The sequence below is a fragment of the Choloepus didactylus genome, chromosome 10, assembly GCF_015220235.1.
Source record: "Choloepus didactylus isolate mChoDid1 chromosome 10, mChoDid1.pri, whole genome shotgun sequence".
In the NCBI taxonomy this organism is placed as follows: Eukaryota; Metazoa; Chordata; class Mammalia; order Pilosa; family Megalonychidae; genus Choloepus; species Choloepus didactylus.
The window spans coordinates 105,919,915-105,935,918 of record NC_051316.1 but is presented as its reverse complement, the minus strand read 5'-3'; the positions used below and the strand labels follow the sequence as shown (position 1 = coordinate 105,935,918).

General features: G+C 45.0%; 1 protein-coding gene across 3 annotated transcripts in view; it reads right to left on the bottom strand.

The window, feature by feature from the left end:
- Positions 1 to 16,004, bottom strand: part of ASTN2 (astrotactin 2) — a 926,574-nt gene that overhangs the window by 664,750 nt on the left and 245,820 nt on the right. For 2 of the 3 annotated variants that reach the window (XM_037797191.1, XM_037797194.1), the window contains exon 4: positions 9,135 to 9,287. In XM_037797191.1, coding sequence (XP_037653119.1) covers positions 9,135 to 9,287 — 153 coding nt within the window. The remainder of the gene's footprint in view (positions 1 to 9,134; positions 9,288 to 16,004) is intronic. The other variant, XM_037797193.1, reaches the window with a different exon arrangement.

Below are 16,004 nucleotides of genomic sequence, written 5' to 3'. Positions count from 1 at the left end.
AAACAGCCCTGCCATGCTTCTGTCCAACACACCCGGGGATCTCTGTGCTGGTGGCAGTACTGGCCCAGCAGTGCCTCATGGGAGGGGCCCACTGTCAAGAGAGGGAAATCGAGAGCCCTAGGGAAAAGATTCTCAGATCAAAGATGCATGTCAGCCCCTGTCTTTGAAGATGCCCAGGCTCTGATTCCAGCATGCAGTTTATCTGTACGGTGCTTTAAAAGAGCATTCCCCCAAGCATTCTAGCACAGGATGCTCACAACAGCCCTGAGAAACACCAATGGCAGATATTACCACTGTCCCCACGTACTGGAAATGGAGGCCGGAGGAGACTAAGCAGCTTCCCTGAAGACTCACTGCACTTTAGGCAGAGCTGTGGTTCTAACCTGGGTTTTCTGACTCCAAATTCTGGACTGCTCACTAAACAGCGCTTCTCAGACACATTTATAATCCAAGACTATATGACTTGGAGGAGAGCTACGGAAATTATCTGGCCCATCACCTTTGCTTTCCAAATTAACAACAACAAAGATTTATTAGGTACTTACTATGTTCAGTGCAGCCTGCTGAGCACTTTACATACATTAACTCTAATCCTTCCAACCTCCCTGCGAGGTGGCCAATTATGCGGGTTTTGCAGATAAGGTAAGGAAGACTTAGCGCATAAGTCATTCTCAGTTGAGCAAGACAGTAGCAGAGCTGGGATATGAACTGACATCCAACTGACTCCAGAACCTGGGATGGTCATCACAAAGCCACACTGCCTCTTCCAGGAGACACTGAGGCCTGGGGAGCCAGAGGTCCCACCCATGATCAGGCAGCCAGTTTGATTAATTGGCCATTAATTCATCAAGCATTAATTGAGCATCTGCTATGTGCCAGGGACCAGGCTAGTCAAAGGCAACACAGGCATGACCTGGACATAGTTGCTGCACTTGAGGAGATTAATTAAGGGAGAAGATGAAAGGTGACCATAAATTATTCTAATGAAAGGTAATGGTAATAAATGACAAGTATCACAAGGAAGATAGAGGAGAGGTTATCAAAGCTTGGATGAAGTATGCACGACTTTCACTTGGGAAAGATATGAAAAGGCTTCATGGAGAAAGTGTTTTAGGGCCTTGCTTTGAAAGAAGGGCAGGCTTTTGGCACATGGCAATGGAGAGGGGATCAAGTGGGAGAAACAGCACAGAGGTGGAGAAAAGGGTTATTTCATCACAGACTTAGGGCCAGACTCCAGGTAGCTGGACTCCTCGCCCAGTTCTCTTTCCAATCTGTATAACTATCTCATGGCTTCAAGTTTAATTTCATTTTGATGATACAGTTTCAAAACTTCCTTTGGCAAGAGGGGCAGGGAGCCCACCCAAAAGTCCTTGGTAGGACGGGAAGGCTGCTCAGAGGGCTATAGGGTTGGAGGAACCAAGAATGGGGCTAAAAGGGCAAAGACCAGTCCTGGGGCTGCCTGTTCAATGTTTAAGCACAGCAACAACCCAATAAGATGAATAATTTTAAACCATTAATACTTCGGAATATTTTCCTCTGAGTGAGTTATTTATAACCAGTTACTAATAAAAATTATATGTGTGTGAGCATAAGCTTGTCTACTGGAGACAATGTTCCACAGTAAAAGAACATATTGGGGCTGATCTATCAGAGTGGATAAAGGAGCCAGAATGTATGTCTCCTCCCCACCATGGGGGCATGGCTGGGAAGCTTGGGAGCCAGGTCCAGGGCCTGCCTCTGATGGTGGATCAGGGGTCTTCCCACCCCACCAGCATCTGCTTTGTGCACATTGTTCTTTCCAGATATTCCCATCATGTCCTGTGCAGTTTCACCCCATGTCTTTCCTCTACCAGTGATGTTTTCCCAAACTCTCTTCCTGGTTAGCACCAGCGCATTCTTCAAGAGTCATTTCCTGTGTAAAGCTGTCTTTAACTAAATTCCTAGTGTGGTAAACACCCTGGGCCAGCAGACATCACTTTCCTGTATCCCATCGTGGTGCAACTGTTTAAATCAAGGATTCCTCCACTACAGCGTGAAGTACTGGTGGGCACATCTGGGTGGCTCATCCTATGAATGTACGGCACAGCAAAAGAGATGGGGTGAGTGCCTTACAAATGGCACAGAGCATCAGAGAGCACATGACCACTGGGATCTGCTCTGAGGACACAGGACTGGAACCCTGGGGCAAGACAGAGCCTGCACAGGGCTGCCCTGTGTTAGCCCAGAGAAGGAGAGGCCTCACCTTCCAGAAACCTGTAACTCTTGAGATTCCGATGTACAGAACCCCCTACCGATGCAAGCAAAGCTACAACCACTCCCTTCTAGTATCGGGACTAGTGTGGCATAATACCATGGCTGGAAGATCTCTGCGAGGGAGCTAAGACTAGTACTGGAGTCATTTGGGCTCTGAATTCAAACTGTTTGGATTCAAATCATACCCCCACAACCTACTAGCTGAGCAAACTTCGACAAGTCATCTAACCTATCTAAGCTTCAGTTTGCTCCTTGGTAGAAGGGGGATAACTACAGGACTTGCCTTGTGGAGTTATTGGGAGCTTTAAACGACACAAGGTATGTGATGTGCACAGTGCCTAGAACATACTAAGTGCTCTACAGGTGCTAGCTGTACCACATCTCGTTAGCCCTTTGCACTCTGTGAGGCTCCCGTCTACCTCCTTCGTTCATGCATGCATTCATTCATTCATCTATTCATAAATTCTCCCACTCAGCCAATTTCTATTCTATGCCAGTTTTGCATTAGGTATTTGGGCTAGGGAAAGAAATAAATCACTGTTCTTTCCTTCATGGGACTGACAGAGTTGAGAGGGGGAACAGATGTGTCCAGATATGGAATGTGATGATGGAGCCCTCATCACACTGGAGCACTGAGGCTGTGACTGCCCAGAGAAAGAAGAGGCTCACTCAGCACGGTTAGGGCAGAGGGTGAGCCGGGAGTGAGACAGAGAAGGTTTGGAAGTTGGATTTCAAAGGATAAGTAGAAATTTGCTGCATGAAGAAAGGGTGAAGGTGGAGGAAGGGAGGGTTTTCAGGCAGGGCATGATCTGCTCAAAGACACAGAAAGCAAAGCATGCTGAGGGAATGGGGAAATGGCCCATTGTGCTGGAGGCTGCCAAATACAGTGGCAAATTGGGCAAATGTTTCCCTAAGGGGTAATAATAATAATCACAAAAATAAGGGTAATAATAAAACAGGAGTGCTAAGAAAAGTAAATTAACAGGCCCCACATGTTCAGCAAGCACCTTTTGGGCTTCACAGGTACTGTCTCCTTCAGTCTTACGGAAACCCCTCGAAGAGGGCACCATTATCACTCCAGTGTGATCAGCATAATGGTGCTTCCCTCTGGATTTCAATATTACTTTAAGAGTTGATCAAATGTTTATCAAACTGAAAAATAATGTTACATTATTTAAAATAAACATGCTCAAATTATGAAATAGAATGGCACAGATTATCTTTCTAAGATGGAATCCAGAATTGGGGGCTTACGACGGATGTATTTCAAACACAGATGTAAACCCTGTGGGGGTATGTTCACTCTCACCCGCCTTTAGGATGATCTCCTTGCAAAAGCTTGAGAAGCCCCCAACTCAAGGGACAGATTATTGGAAAAATGGTCTAGGCAGGGGACTGACATACCCAGATTGAGTGTGTTTTCAAAAGATCGCACTCCAGGCACCTGAATGGTAGATGGATTTGTGAGTGACAAGGCCAGATGAAAAGGCTGTAGCAGGAACCTGGGTGAGGAATAATGAGATTTCAACCAAGGCAGAGGCAAGGGCCTGGGAATGAGGGGATGGATTTGTGAAACCCTGGAAGCCAAGTGGCAGGACCCTGAAAACTAACAATACTAGCAGCCACTCATTATCAAGGGTTGCCATACGCCAGGCACAGGGCTAACCATTTTGCATGTATTACACCACAACCCATTTGTGATGCTGGCATTGTTTTATGGATGAGGAAACAGAAACTAAAAAGGGCTTCCTATTCAATTTGCCAATGGTGGAGTAAAATTCTAAATCTAAAGTCCTGCCTTAAAATTCCCTATCTACAATGCCTTAACTCCAAGAAGCTCTTCCCCACATTCAAACAAACCCTTCTTTGCTTTATTTGAATGCCAAGATCTCATTTTCATGGCCTGCAGACATTGGGGAATGACTACTTAGCAGCTGCCTCATAAAACCTTGTCACAAATACGAAGGCACAAATTAAGTGCACTCCCCACCTCCACCAGCCTTCCTCTCTCTGGCTAAGAACGATGCACTTCAGCATCTACCAGGCCTCTCCAGAGGAAGCCATAGCTGTAAACACTCGTTGGAGCTCTTTTAACCATGTGCTCAGTTCCATGACATCAGTTCTCAGCTACTCATTCCATCTGCTGGTAACCACTGGGCACCACAAACTGGGCGTGGAGCTTAATGAAGCAAAGAGAGGCCAGGTGCTCCCAGCCCGGGCCAGACGGGCCACAGCCACCTCTGTGGCAGAGGAGAGAGACATGAAAGAATGGGAACGTCATCATCATATTTGGGATATTGAATGGTCAGTGCAGGCAAAAGGGACATTTCCAAAATCCTGTGTACATGGAGACTCTGTCCTGCAGATGTTAATAAAATGCCTAATGGGGAAAAATAGAGTCTGTGGTCAAGATGGTTTCACAGACATTGAGCTAAACAAAGCAGCCCAGCTTTCTGTACTGCAGGGCTTCCTGGGATATTTACTAGACTAGGATGTATTTGGTAATCTTCAAGAGGAAGATGAAATATGCAGAATTTCCAAAACGATTTTTGATTACGGAGGCCTTTTGTACAAGACAATCTTGAGGACCCGTGGTAAACACACTGGGAAATGCATGACTGACAAATACTATCCTCACCCCTCTCCCATAAAAATCTTATTATCCGGTGGTGGAAGTAAAGCCAATATTTATTAAGCCATTCTAAAAATTGCTTTAACAGCATCCACTTGAGCACATTTAATGTGCTGTCAGTGACTCTATCGAATGGGGAAACAGGATTCCCTAGAGGTCTGTGCCAGGAGGTTTTGGGTTCACCATGGAAACATCCTTCAACATCAGTTTGAAAGTTATAAAACAGAGCCACACATCCCAATGACCTTTAGTGTTAACACGCTCATTTATTCAGCAACTACTTATTAAGCACTTTTACTTATCAGGTTTATGAATATGAAGCTTATATTTTAGAGAAGATAGTAAACAAGCAAACAAAAATAATTTTAGAATAAACTAGTGCTATGAAAGAAGTTAAAAAAATAAAACATTATGTAACAGTGAGTAGCAGGTCAGGAATGGAGAAGAGCAAAACTTTGGAATTGGGTAGTCCTGGAAGACAGTTCTGAGTTACTGACATTTGCGCTGAGAGCCTGAGAAGGGGCCAGCCAGGAGAGCAGCTGGGGGGCAGAGGGGGACTGCAAAGGAGAAGGAACGGCTAGCTCTCAGGCTCTAAAGAGGGGAACCATTTGCTGGGATCACACAACACAGAGGAAGCCAGTTTGGCTAGAGCACAGGGAACTGTCGACCCAGTGACATTAGAGAAATAGGCAGAAGGCAGATTGCACAGGGTCTGCAAGTCATGGCAAGGAGTTTGGAGTTTATTCCAAGGAGAATGGGAAAAGATCGAAGGATTTTAAGCAGGAGAGTGACCTTATTTGGTCTATATTTCTAAAAAGATTACTCTGGCTGCTTTGGGAGACTGACTCCCAAGGAGGGTTTTTGCAGGGAGGAGGGAGGATACAACCACAGTGGTCCAGCTGAGAGATCACGGTGGTAGTAATGGTAATGAAGAAAGGGAGCACCAATTTGAAATACATTTTGGAGATACAAGAGAAATCTTTCATTCGTTAGTTCTCTAAGGTTCCATCTAACTTGTAGATTAAAATAACTTGATATTCAATTAGTTCAGGTCAAACAGATTTTCATTAATAATCTAATTATGGAATTTTACTCCAAGATGGGAAAATATATTCCAAAATTTCATGTAACAAAAGGCCAAATTTTATGCAAAAAATGTTCAAAGTGGCATTGTTTATAATCATAAAGATTAGAAATATTGTTCAACAATATATTTAAAGATGGTGAAATATTAGAATGGTGAACATTTAGGACATGACATGAAGCAATGATTTCAGGCTGGCAGTGGTGGAGGGGGAGTTTATAGAAAAAGTGTGTGTGTGGTGTGTGTCTCTCTGTGTGTATATAGGGAGAAAGCAGGAAAAGGATTTTTGAGGAATACAGAATAAAGATGGATAGGCAAGGTTGAGCAAGATTATGAGTATCCCTAAATGCCCAACCCAAAACAAACACAAGATAGCATTTATTGAGTTCCTGATACACACCAGATGAGCATTCGAAGGTGGTCTATGTGTATCATCTCATTAGGTCCTCAAAGTATCCCCATTTCATAGAAGGAGAAACTGACGTTCAGAGAGGTCCAATGACTTCCAAAGCCATGCAACTTGAAACTGACTGGGTGGGGATTGGCACCCAGACTTTCCCACCTCTTCATTACTACACAGTGGTTCATACCTCGGGTTTTATCACATCCGTTCCAAAAAAGAACTCCAACTGTCTCCCTCTGCCCCATTTATGACCCCAGCTTAACAAGCAAATCTTGGTTTTCACACTACAGGACTAAGACCTAGACAGCCTCTCACCAAATAGCAAGTATACACCATGTGTCAGGCTCTGATTTTGGCCCAGAAATAGAAAGATCAATCAAACAACAAAACAGTTTCCACCTTTAAAGATCTCTCTGTCTAGCTGACAAAGGGGTCAGACAACAGCCAGAAAGGAAACCAGTGCTTAACACATATATAAAGAAAAGTGAGGAGAATTCAGAGTGATTTTTGACTGTGACGATCAATCCCTGATGTCTTTGTGGAAACGTGTTATTCAAGTTAAGCTTGGAAAGGTAAGTAGGGCTTTCCTAGTATAGAGCAGTGTGGTAAGATCGAAGATCCAGGACTCATTTTTTCGGTTCTTCCTGTTGCCACCACTTACTGCAGTAACCCCTTGGGCAATTTACTGCAGCTCTCCATGCCTTAGTGACCTCATCTATGTTATGGGAATTATCACTGCATCTGCTTCATAAGGTTGTTGTGAGGATCCCACGAGATAAGATGCATATGGCATTTAGCCTGCTGCCTGGAATATAGTAAGCACTCAGTAAATGAAAATGGCTCTTCATTGTGGTCAAATAGGGAATTTCATGCAGAGAATCTGGAATGGGAAACTGCAGGAAAGTGGAAGCACATGAATTCAGAAGAGAGATCAGAGGTATTGGAGCTCTGTGGTGGCCTTGAATGTCAGGTTCATAAGTCTGAGCACCTTTGAAGGTACTGGGTAACCACTGAAGTTTAGAAGGAAGGGAGAGCCATTATCAGAACCGAGTTATAGGAACTGGAGAAGTGAGAGGCAGGAGGAAGGGAGGCCAGTTGGAGACTACTGAGTGGACTGAAAGAAAAAGGATGGAGACTGGAAATAGGGTAATGGTAAGGTGGTTCCTGCCATATTCAAAGTCACACAGAAAGTCAGGGAAAGAAAATGATGATAATGTAGGAAGAGGAAAAGAGAGGTGTAAGACAAGAAAGTGGGTGAGGGAAAGATCTGCTTTTATTGCATGCTAGGGTAGAGTGCTAAGACATTATGATAACCCATGAGAAGGAGTGGTTTGGAGAAGTAGAGTGACCTGCCGAAGGTTACATAGCTGGTGAACAGCAGAACCAAATTTGAATCCCATGCTAATTTACAAAGCTCCTGCTCTTGACCACTACATTATACAGCTCACTAAAAAATAGGCCCAACTGGGGGAAAATGCAGAAATATTAAACTTCCCCACCTGGGGAATTACTGATATTCTCACAAGCATTGGGGACCACCAATCTAGAAGGCCAAGCCTGCAATCTTGGGGGCCTGCCCTTAGGAAGCCTGTTGCTGCAAAAGAGAGGCTAAGCCTACTTATAATTGTGCCTAAGAGTCTCCTCTAAAGAATCTATTTTGTTGCTCAGATGTGGCCTCTCTCTATGCCCACTCGGCAGGTAAACTCACTGCCCTCCCCCGCTATGTGGGGCATGACTTCCAGGAGGGTAGATCTCCCCGGCAACATGGGACATGACTTCCCGGGATAAGCCTGGATCTGGCATCATGGGATTGATTAAGCCTTCTTGGACCAAAAGGGGTAAGAGAAATGAAACAAAATGAAGTTTCAGTGGCTTGAGAGATTTCAAATGGAGTCAAGAGGTCATTCTGGAGGGTATTCTTATATGTTATACAGAAATCCCTTTATAGTTTTTAGTGTATTGGAATAGCTAGAAGGAAATATCTGAAACTGTTGAACTACAATCCAGTAGCCTAGATTCTGGAAGGCAATTGTATAACTATGTTTCTTACATGGTGTGACTGTGTGATTGTGAAAACTTTGTGGCTCACACTCCCTTTATCCAGTGTTTAGACAGACAAGTAGGAAAATGGGAACAAAAATTAAATGAATAATGGGGGGAAGGGATATTTTGGGTCTTCTTTACTTGTATTTTTATTCTTATTTTTATTTTTTTATTTTTTGGAGTATTGAAAATGTTCAAAAATTGATTTTGGTGCACAACTATGTGACGGTCCTGTGAACAACTGATTGTACACTGTGGATGAATGTAGGGTATGTGAATATATCTCAATAAAACTGAGTTGGAAAAACAAAAAATAGGCCCAAATGCTGTGTTCCTGGCTCCAGTCTGCAGATGTCTCCCATGAGAATTTCTGCCTCTCTTGGACTCTCCAGAATGATATTAGCTACAATTTAAAGTGCATCTACTGTGCACAGACCCTGAGCCAGGTGATTTCCACATATTTTTGCTAACCATCTCAATTGCCCTAAATGATGGACAATCCATTCCTATTCTCAGATGAGGCTCAGAGAGGTTAGTTGCACCCAGGGTCACAGGTCTGCTGTCTCCAGGGTCTCTGCTGAAATGATTCATTGCGGGAGCTAGTGGCAGGAGTTCTACGTCTATGGGGAAGCAAGAGAAGAGGAAACGGTTCTCCACAGGAATTTCAGAACCTGGGACAGCCTGCTGACCTCCTGGCAACGGGTTCCGGGAGCGCCTACCTCGAGACTTGCTCCTCCGCTTCCGCTTCCCCGCCGACAGGCTGCGTGGGGCCGGCTGCAGCTGACCGATCTCGATGGGCGTGTTGGCGCGGAAACTCTCCTTGAACTTCTGCATCAGGGACTCCACGGTCTCCTGCGCCGCCTCAGCTGCTGCTAAAGGGTGGGCAATGGGGCTGAGGTTAAAGTCTGGCCCACCCCCAGCCCTGGAGGACAGGGTCTGGGCCTGGCCACCTGAGTCCCTGGCAATCCCTTTCTGACCCAGTGATGAATTAAAGTCACAACGCATTGTTCCCACACAGATGCACTTGTGGACTTACTCATTCATTTATTCAACAACTCCTATTTCTCTGGCACTGTCCGAGGCCCTTTATATATGCCAGAGAAAAGTTAAGACACAACCCATGGTTCAAGAAATTCATATTTGGTAGGACACATATCCAGGCAATTCCAACACTGTGTGATAATTCTATGACAGGAGAGTTCAGAGGAAGCAATAGGAGAGCAAAAAGATGGGTCATTGCTCCCATCCTGGAGGTCAAGGCAGGCTTCCCCGGGGAGGCAATTTCTACATTGGGCCCTTAAGAAGGAGCAGAAGTTAGCAAAGCAAGGCAGAGAGATGTGGGGAGAGTGTCCTGGGAAAAAACCCAGGAAGCCAGAAAGAGCATGGGGCTTGGAGCAACTGAAAGCAGTTCACTGTGGCTGCAGCAAAAAGGGAGCTATAGGAGATAAGGCTGCAATTCTTCATTTCCATTTAGGAATGGGCAGTTTACCCTAATGCAAGATGTAATCACTGAAAGGTTTTAAACTGGAAATGGACATGTTCAAAGTTAGTCATTTTGTCAACAATTACGACCTACAGTACAAAGAATGCAAGTAAAGGCAGAGAGAGTGGCCAGAACAGAGACTTTTGCAGTGGCCAGGCATAAGCAATGGTGGCTGAACCGGGGCAGTAACAATGAAAGTAAAAGAAGAATATGTGTTCAAACAATACTGTTGGAGATTAGAATGAGAGTATTCCGGATATGCAGACCATTTCGCACAATATCCCCATTTTATTCAGGGAAGATTGAGCCAACATCCCCCAAAAAAGGAGTGACTTGCTCCAACATAACAAGTGGCAGAGTCAAGTCAAGGCTAGGATGCAGGTCTCCTAACTCCCAACTCAACGTTCCAGTCCCAGCAACACCTCATATGATTTGTTAATAGCCACAGTTCCACAAAGTTTTAAAGTTAAGACTAGTAGAAAAGTTCCAGAGAATGGAGAAAGTGAGAGTGAGGTCAGAAGGGCAGAGAGGAAAAGGTAGAAGATAAAAGGGAAACAAAGCAGAAAAGCTTGAGAAGGAAGGCGAGAGGCAACATAAAGGGCAAGGAGAGGAAACCAGAAAGAAGAAAAGGAAATTTGCTGAATGGCCTCAGTGTCTTTGTTCTGAGAAATTCCCAGAGAGAGCCCCGACTTTGAAATCTTCAAACTCAGCCCTCCTTCCATCTCTTCCTCTAGAGGCTAGAACATTTCTTCTTCCATTTGAGCTGCATGCTGTATGATGGCAAGAGACAGGATGTGCCAAAGATTCCTGTTTCTTTGAAGGGGGTTACCAGACGGGGCAAAGAAGGCACCTGAACATCCCGACACCAATTCTTAAGGCGCTCCTATTTTTCTAGGAAAGCTTATCAACTTAGACAGATGTAGCAGCGAGGCAGTTCATACCCAGAGGGCCGGCCTGTGCATTGGGCTTTGCGAGAAACCCCATCTTTGGGAAGTTGGGGGAATCTGTGTTTGCTGAGAAAAAGACATTTGAGAATGCAAATGAACCATCTGGTGGCATTACAGATTCCTTTCCTGCCTTTCTTTCTCTCTTGTTCCCCACATATCTCAATTAATTCAACTTGAAGGTGAACCAAGAAGAGTCCAAACACAGTCCCTCCCTATTCCAAACCTGTGACACAGAGCCCTCCAGCAAGAGGCTGCAGTATCTACAGTGCGATTCTGGGAAGCAATACCACGCCCACTTCTGATGCATTAGACCCAGGGAGGAGAGGGACCTGACCAAAATTGTAAGAGGCAAGTTGTACAGTGGTCACAAGCTCATAGCAAGCCAAGTCTGGAATCCTCCAGGACCCCTCAAAAGTCTTCCAACATTCATTCATTTTCTACCAATTTATTCATTCATCCATTCAGCAAGTATATCGGAAAAACAATAATGTACTTGTGTAGAGCACAGGAGCGACAATGGCAAAAAAAAAAAAAAAAGAAAGAAAGAAAGAAAGAAAGAAAAACAAAGGAAAAAAAGCAATGGCATCTGGTCTCATGAATGTTTCCATATAGACAGGAAGACCAATATTAATGAAACAATTGACATATCAATGTAAAGCTTGTAAGTGACCCGTACTCTACAGGAGAGGTAAATGATGGTGTAAGAGACTATATTAGAGGAACATGACCCAGCCTTGGGAAATCATGGAAGTGGGTGGTGTGGCTAAGGTCTGAAAGGAGGATGAGTCAATCACAGTGGGGAGGAAGTAGTGGGGGAGAGATAGAGGGGAGGTGAGTGTGGCAACACAGACTGAAGGAACTGCCTCGGGAAAGGCCGGTGGGAGAAGGGATACGGGTGGGGCAGCAGCCAGCCACTGTGGATGAGACACTGAAGGCAAACAGCCCGAGGTAGGGCTGGAGAGGTTAGGCGGTGGACAGCTCAGGAGGGCGTCTGGGGCCTTGTTAAGGATGGTTTCAGGTCGCTGAAGGTTTCGGGGAGGAGAGCCACTTGATCAGATTAGCATTTAGGGAAGGTCACTCTGGCAGCAGAGAGAATTCACTGGGGAAGGACAGGAATGGAAGTGAGAAGACTGGTTTGGCTGCGAAGATGGCACAGTAGTGCCCAAGTCCAAGTAGGAGATGATAGTAGCCTGGAATAGGGTAGGATTGGAAGAGAGAGAGAAGTGGGCACATTTGAGTTATTTTGCAGGTAAAACTCCATCAGAATCTTGGGACTGATTGGAAAAAGTGGAAAAGGGAGAGGGAGGTATTGAGGATGAAGATGAATCTTGGTTTTCCGGGTGGTGCAGCTGAGTGATGGTACCTCTCAGTGAGAGGAGGAACACTGAGACTGTGTTGGAGAGGAGAACATGAATTTGGTTGTAGATATGAAAACTGTGATGTCTAAGTGGAGATGTTGAATGGACAGTAAGGTATATGGGACAGCCACTCTCAAGAGAGAGCTAGGCTCTATGCAAACTTTCTACAGGCATTCCTTGAACAAGGCAGAGAGGCAGTATAGCCTATTGGTTAAGAACATGAGCTTCTGGCACAGGGTGGCTAACAGAACATGTATTCTTTCCTCACCTGTACTGGTTGTTTTCCGTTTGCACCTCCCAAATGATCGTCTACCCCCAGATTCATTCTGTTCTACTCAGTGCTCTGAAGACAGATCCCATAGACTGGATCCCTGCTCTTTGAAATCTGGTTGGGTTTGGCCAACAGGAGGCTCTGGCTGGATATGGGAGTGCAGGAGCAAAGAGAATTTGGGGCTATTTCTTCTCTTGTTCTTTTCCTGCCTCTGCTCCATACTGCTAATAGAGACTGTGACCCTCAACAATTACAGCTTTTGTTGGGGGCCCCTCTTCCACAGCTCCAGGTCTCACAGGCTCTAATAAAACAATTTCCTCTCCCTGCCCCTTTAGTTCCAGGGGCTAGTATTGGCTTCATGATATTTCTTGTCCCTCGTGCCTCTGCATCTGTCCCTGATAGTTCTCTTAAACCTGCCTACACTTTATAAATAGTCCTTTCAGGGAAATCTCCTCCAAATTCCATTTGAGGGTGCCTTCTTTGTCCAGCTGGGGCCTTGACTGACACACCATTCCTTTTTTTTTCACGGCTCTGACATTTCAGCAATTCCTAAAGGTCAGTGTCTTCCGATCTTGTTGTTTCTGCTTTACTTTCTCCTAAGCTGATGACTGGCTGGGGGGAGAGATGGACACACAGAGATGGAAAGTTTGCTCCCCTGAGCTGCAAGGGGTTCTGATCCCAGCTGTAGCAAACCCTGTCCATCTGGTTGGCAGCTCTCGCCTCGGCAATAGTGCCAAGAGCCCAGGCAGGCTTAGAGAGGAAGTGCTGGTGCCCACCCCTCTGTGGTGATGCCATCCTGGGGACCCCCGCATCCCTCCTGGCCCCATCCAGCTGCTCTATCAATATCAATCTATCAAGTTGTCCAAACAAGCCACGCTACCTCCTGGTACCCACTGAGCTCTGCCTCTCCAGAGCAGCAAAATGCTCACCCCGTCGCCTGGATGAATGCAACAGATGGAGCTTGATCTGAGCATTGCGGCAGGCCCAGGAGGGGGTGGGGGAGAGGGGGAGTACCTCTTTCTAATTGACAGATGAGAGATTGTCATGCTTAATGAGAATGAACCACTGGGGCCTGAGGGGAGGATCCCTGGTTCCCCAGCCAACAGAGACAGGAGCAAGAAGAGAAAAAGGAAAGGGAAGGAAGAGGAAGAGAAAACATCTGTGGAGAAGAAAACTGCTGGCAATAGAGGGCAGGGGTAAAGGAAGGTGGGGGGCATAAAAGAATGGGAAGGAGAGGAGAAGTCAGAAGAAAAATGAAGAAGAGGTAACAGAGAAACAGGAAAGGATAGGAGACGAGACAGAGAAGAAGGCAAGAGAGGAGAAGGGGGAAGGCAGAAAAGAGGGTGGACCCTGAGTCACTTTGCAAAGGAACAGGGAAGTGTGTGGGATTTCAGATACCAAGCATCAGCCCGGTATTCGCCCCTGCAGGGCGGGCATTGCTTGCTGTATCTACTCGATTCATAACAATTCTACATTCAAAACTATCATCTAGCTTTGCCTTCCCCACCCAGCCTGTCATTTTCTGCAGAAACGCCTATAGGTTTGGACTCAAGTAACTGTATCACTTTTACCACCTTCTCTTTTTTTTTTAAAGACTTATTCAATCTACATAAGAAGAACATTCACAATTCTTGAGCACCAACTCTTGCCATGTCAAAGGGCCTGGTATTTCAACAGTTGATGAGGAAATCCAGACTCACAGATGTTAGTCTCCCAGGGTCATGCCATTTAGAAATGTCAGAGCTGGGATTTGAACCCATGACAGTGATCCCGACACCTGGCTCCATTACTGCACCACCCTAAACAGACTGTTTCTGGGCTGTCTTGGAGTTTGGATGTGACTTCTCCAGACCTAGGGAGGCACTCTGATGAGCCAGCCCTCCTTACATCATCTGGGCAAGGAGCTCTAGATGATCTGGCCCAGGCTGGAGCCAACAGCTTGGCTTAATTGGAAACTGACCTGCTATAACAGAGAAACCTTACTCAATACCAATGGGAAAGACTGTCCAACTTAGAAGTCTCAGGCTCAGCTCGTGTCCTGTTTCACCAGCTCTGTCTTGTCACTTTGTTCAGAAAACCAAGCAACAGGTGGGGCATTACCTGGCCATGTTGCCTAGTGCACATGAGAAAGCACCCCTGGATGCCAATGTCAAATCTACTGCTGCATGTCCTAGAGCCATGTCCTTCACTTTTCCAACTCTGAGTTCTCTCTTCTGTGAAATGCCTGCAGGGTTGTTGGGAGGATCAAATGTTACAATGTTTAAAATCTCCAACAGAGAATCTAGAACATAGTAAGTTGCTCAAGAAAGAACAGATATTACGCACCTTCCTGCCACTAACCCTTCAGCATCATGATTGGTTACTCCATTCATTCATTCATCTATGTGTTCATTCATTCATTTTAAACATCATCTGCATTATAAAATTTCCATTTTGGAAATGTTCCCATAGGTTATACATTTCCCCCATTTCTCTGATGTGACAATGGAAATGTCAAGAGACAAAGTCATATAAAAGTCAGCAGCAGACCAAGGTCCAGCAACCTTGGGAAAATTCTCCTATTTCCACTATGCCTCCCTGCTTTCTCAACTGCTGGATAATTTTAATCTCAGACATCAAGTTGTGCCATAGGCTTTGAATAAGGGTACACTCAAGTGCCAGAATTGAGCGGGAAGGTGATTAGAGAAGACATCAAAGTCCTCTAGTACAGCTCAGCTGAGAAGACCTGACATAAACAAGAAGAAACATCTTATTTTGAAGTTGTGAGGCCAATCATTGATTCCAACCTTCCATCTAATAGAGGCATTTCCTCTTCATGAAAGCAAAAAAGAATTAAGAAAAGAAAAGAAGGAAGGAATGAAGGAAGGCAGGCACTAAGAAAAGAATAAACTAAAAAGCTAGTGTTCTTCAGTCAGATAAGAACGCTCCACTGCTAGAAGAAATTTAAAACCCATTTACACACTAAAAAATGGCCATCTCCTCCCAATTCTCAGGGATAAAAGCTGATGGATAGAATTCTCTCACTTTTTAGTTTTTTCTCTCATACATTTTTTTAAACCTTTGGTGCTTGGTACCGCTTATCTTTAAGCAAGTGCCTGCAGACAAGACAAATGAACAAATAGCAACAAATATAAATCGGAAAACTTGGGAATAGCCTTTTCTTATACACACGATCTTGTGCCTGTCAGTTAATACTGCAGGCTGTAGGCTGGTCATAATTTCTGATGGAAGAACTGCATTGAGTTAAATGATGGAATGAATTAAATTTAGTGATAGTTTCCTCTGTTCTGGTAAGAACACAATGTCCTCCATGGTCTCTGGAGCTGGTTGAACAGTCCCTAGCCAGGACACAGATGGTCTCTGAGATTCCTTATGGCTCCATCATCCTATAGTTCTAAATAGAACATGCTGACAATCAGATGAACACAAGAACCACACTCCTCAATTTGCAAAGCACAGTCACATTCCTCAACTCCTGCTATCCTCACAACCAACCAGGTATTTACAAAAGTTCGGATGGAGTTGGTACT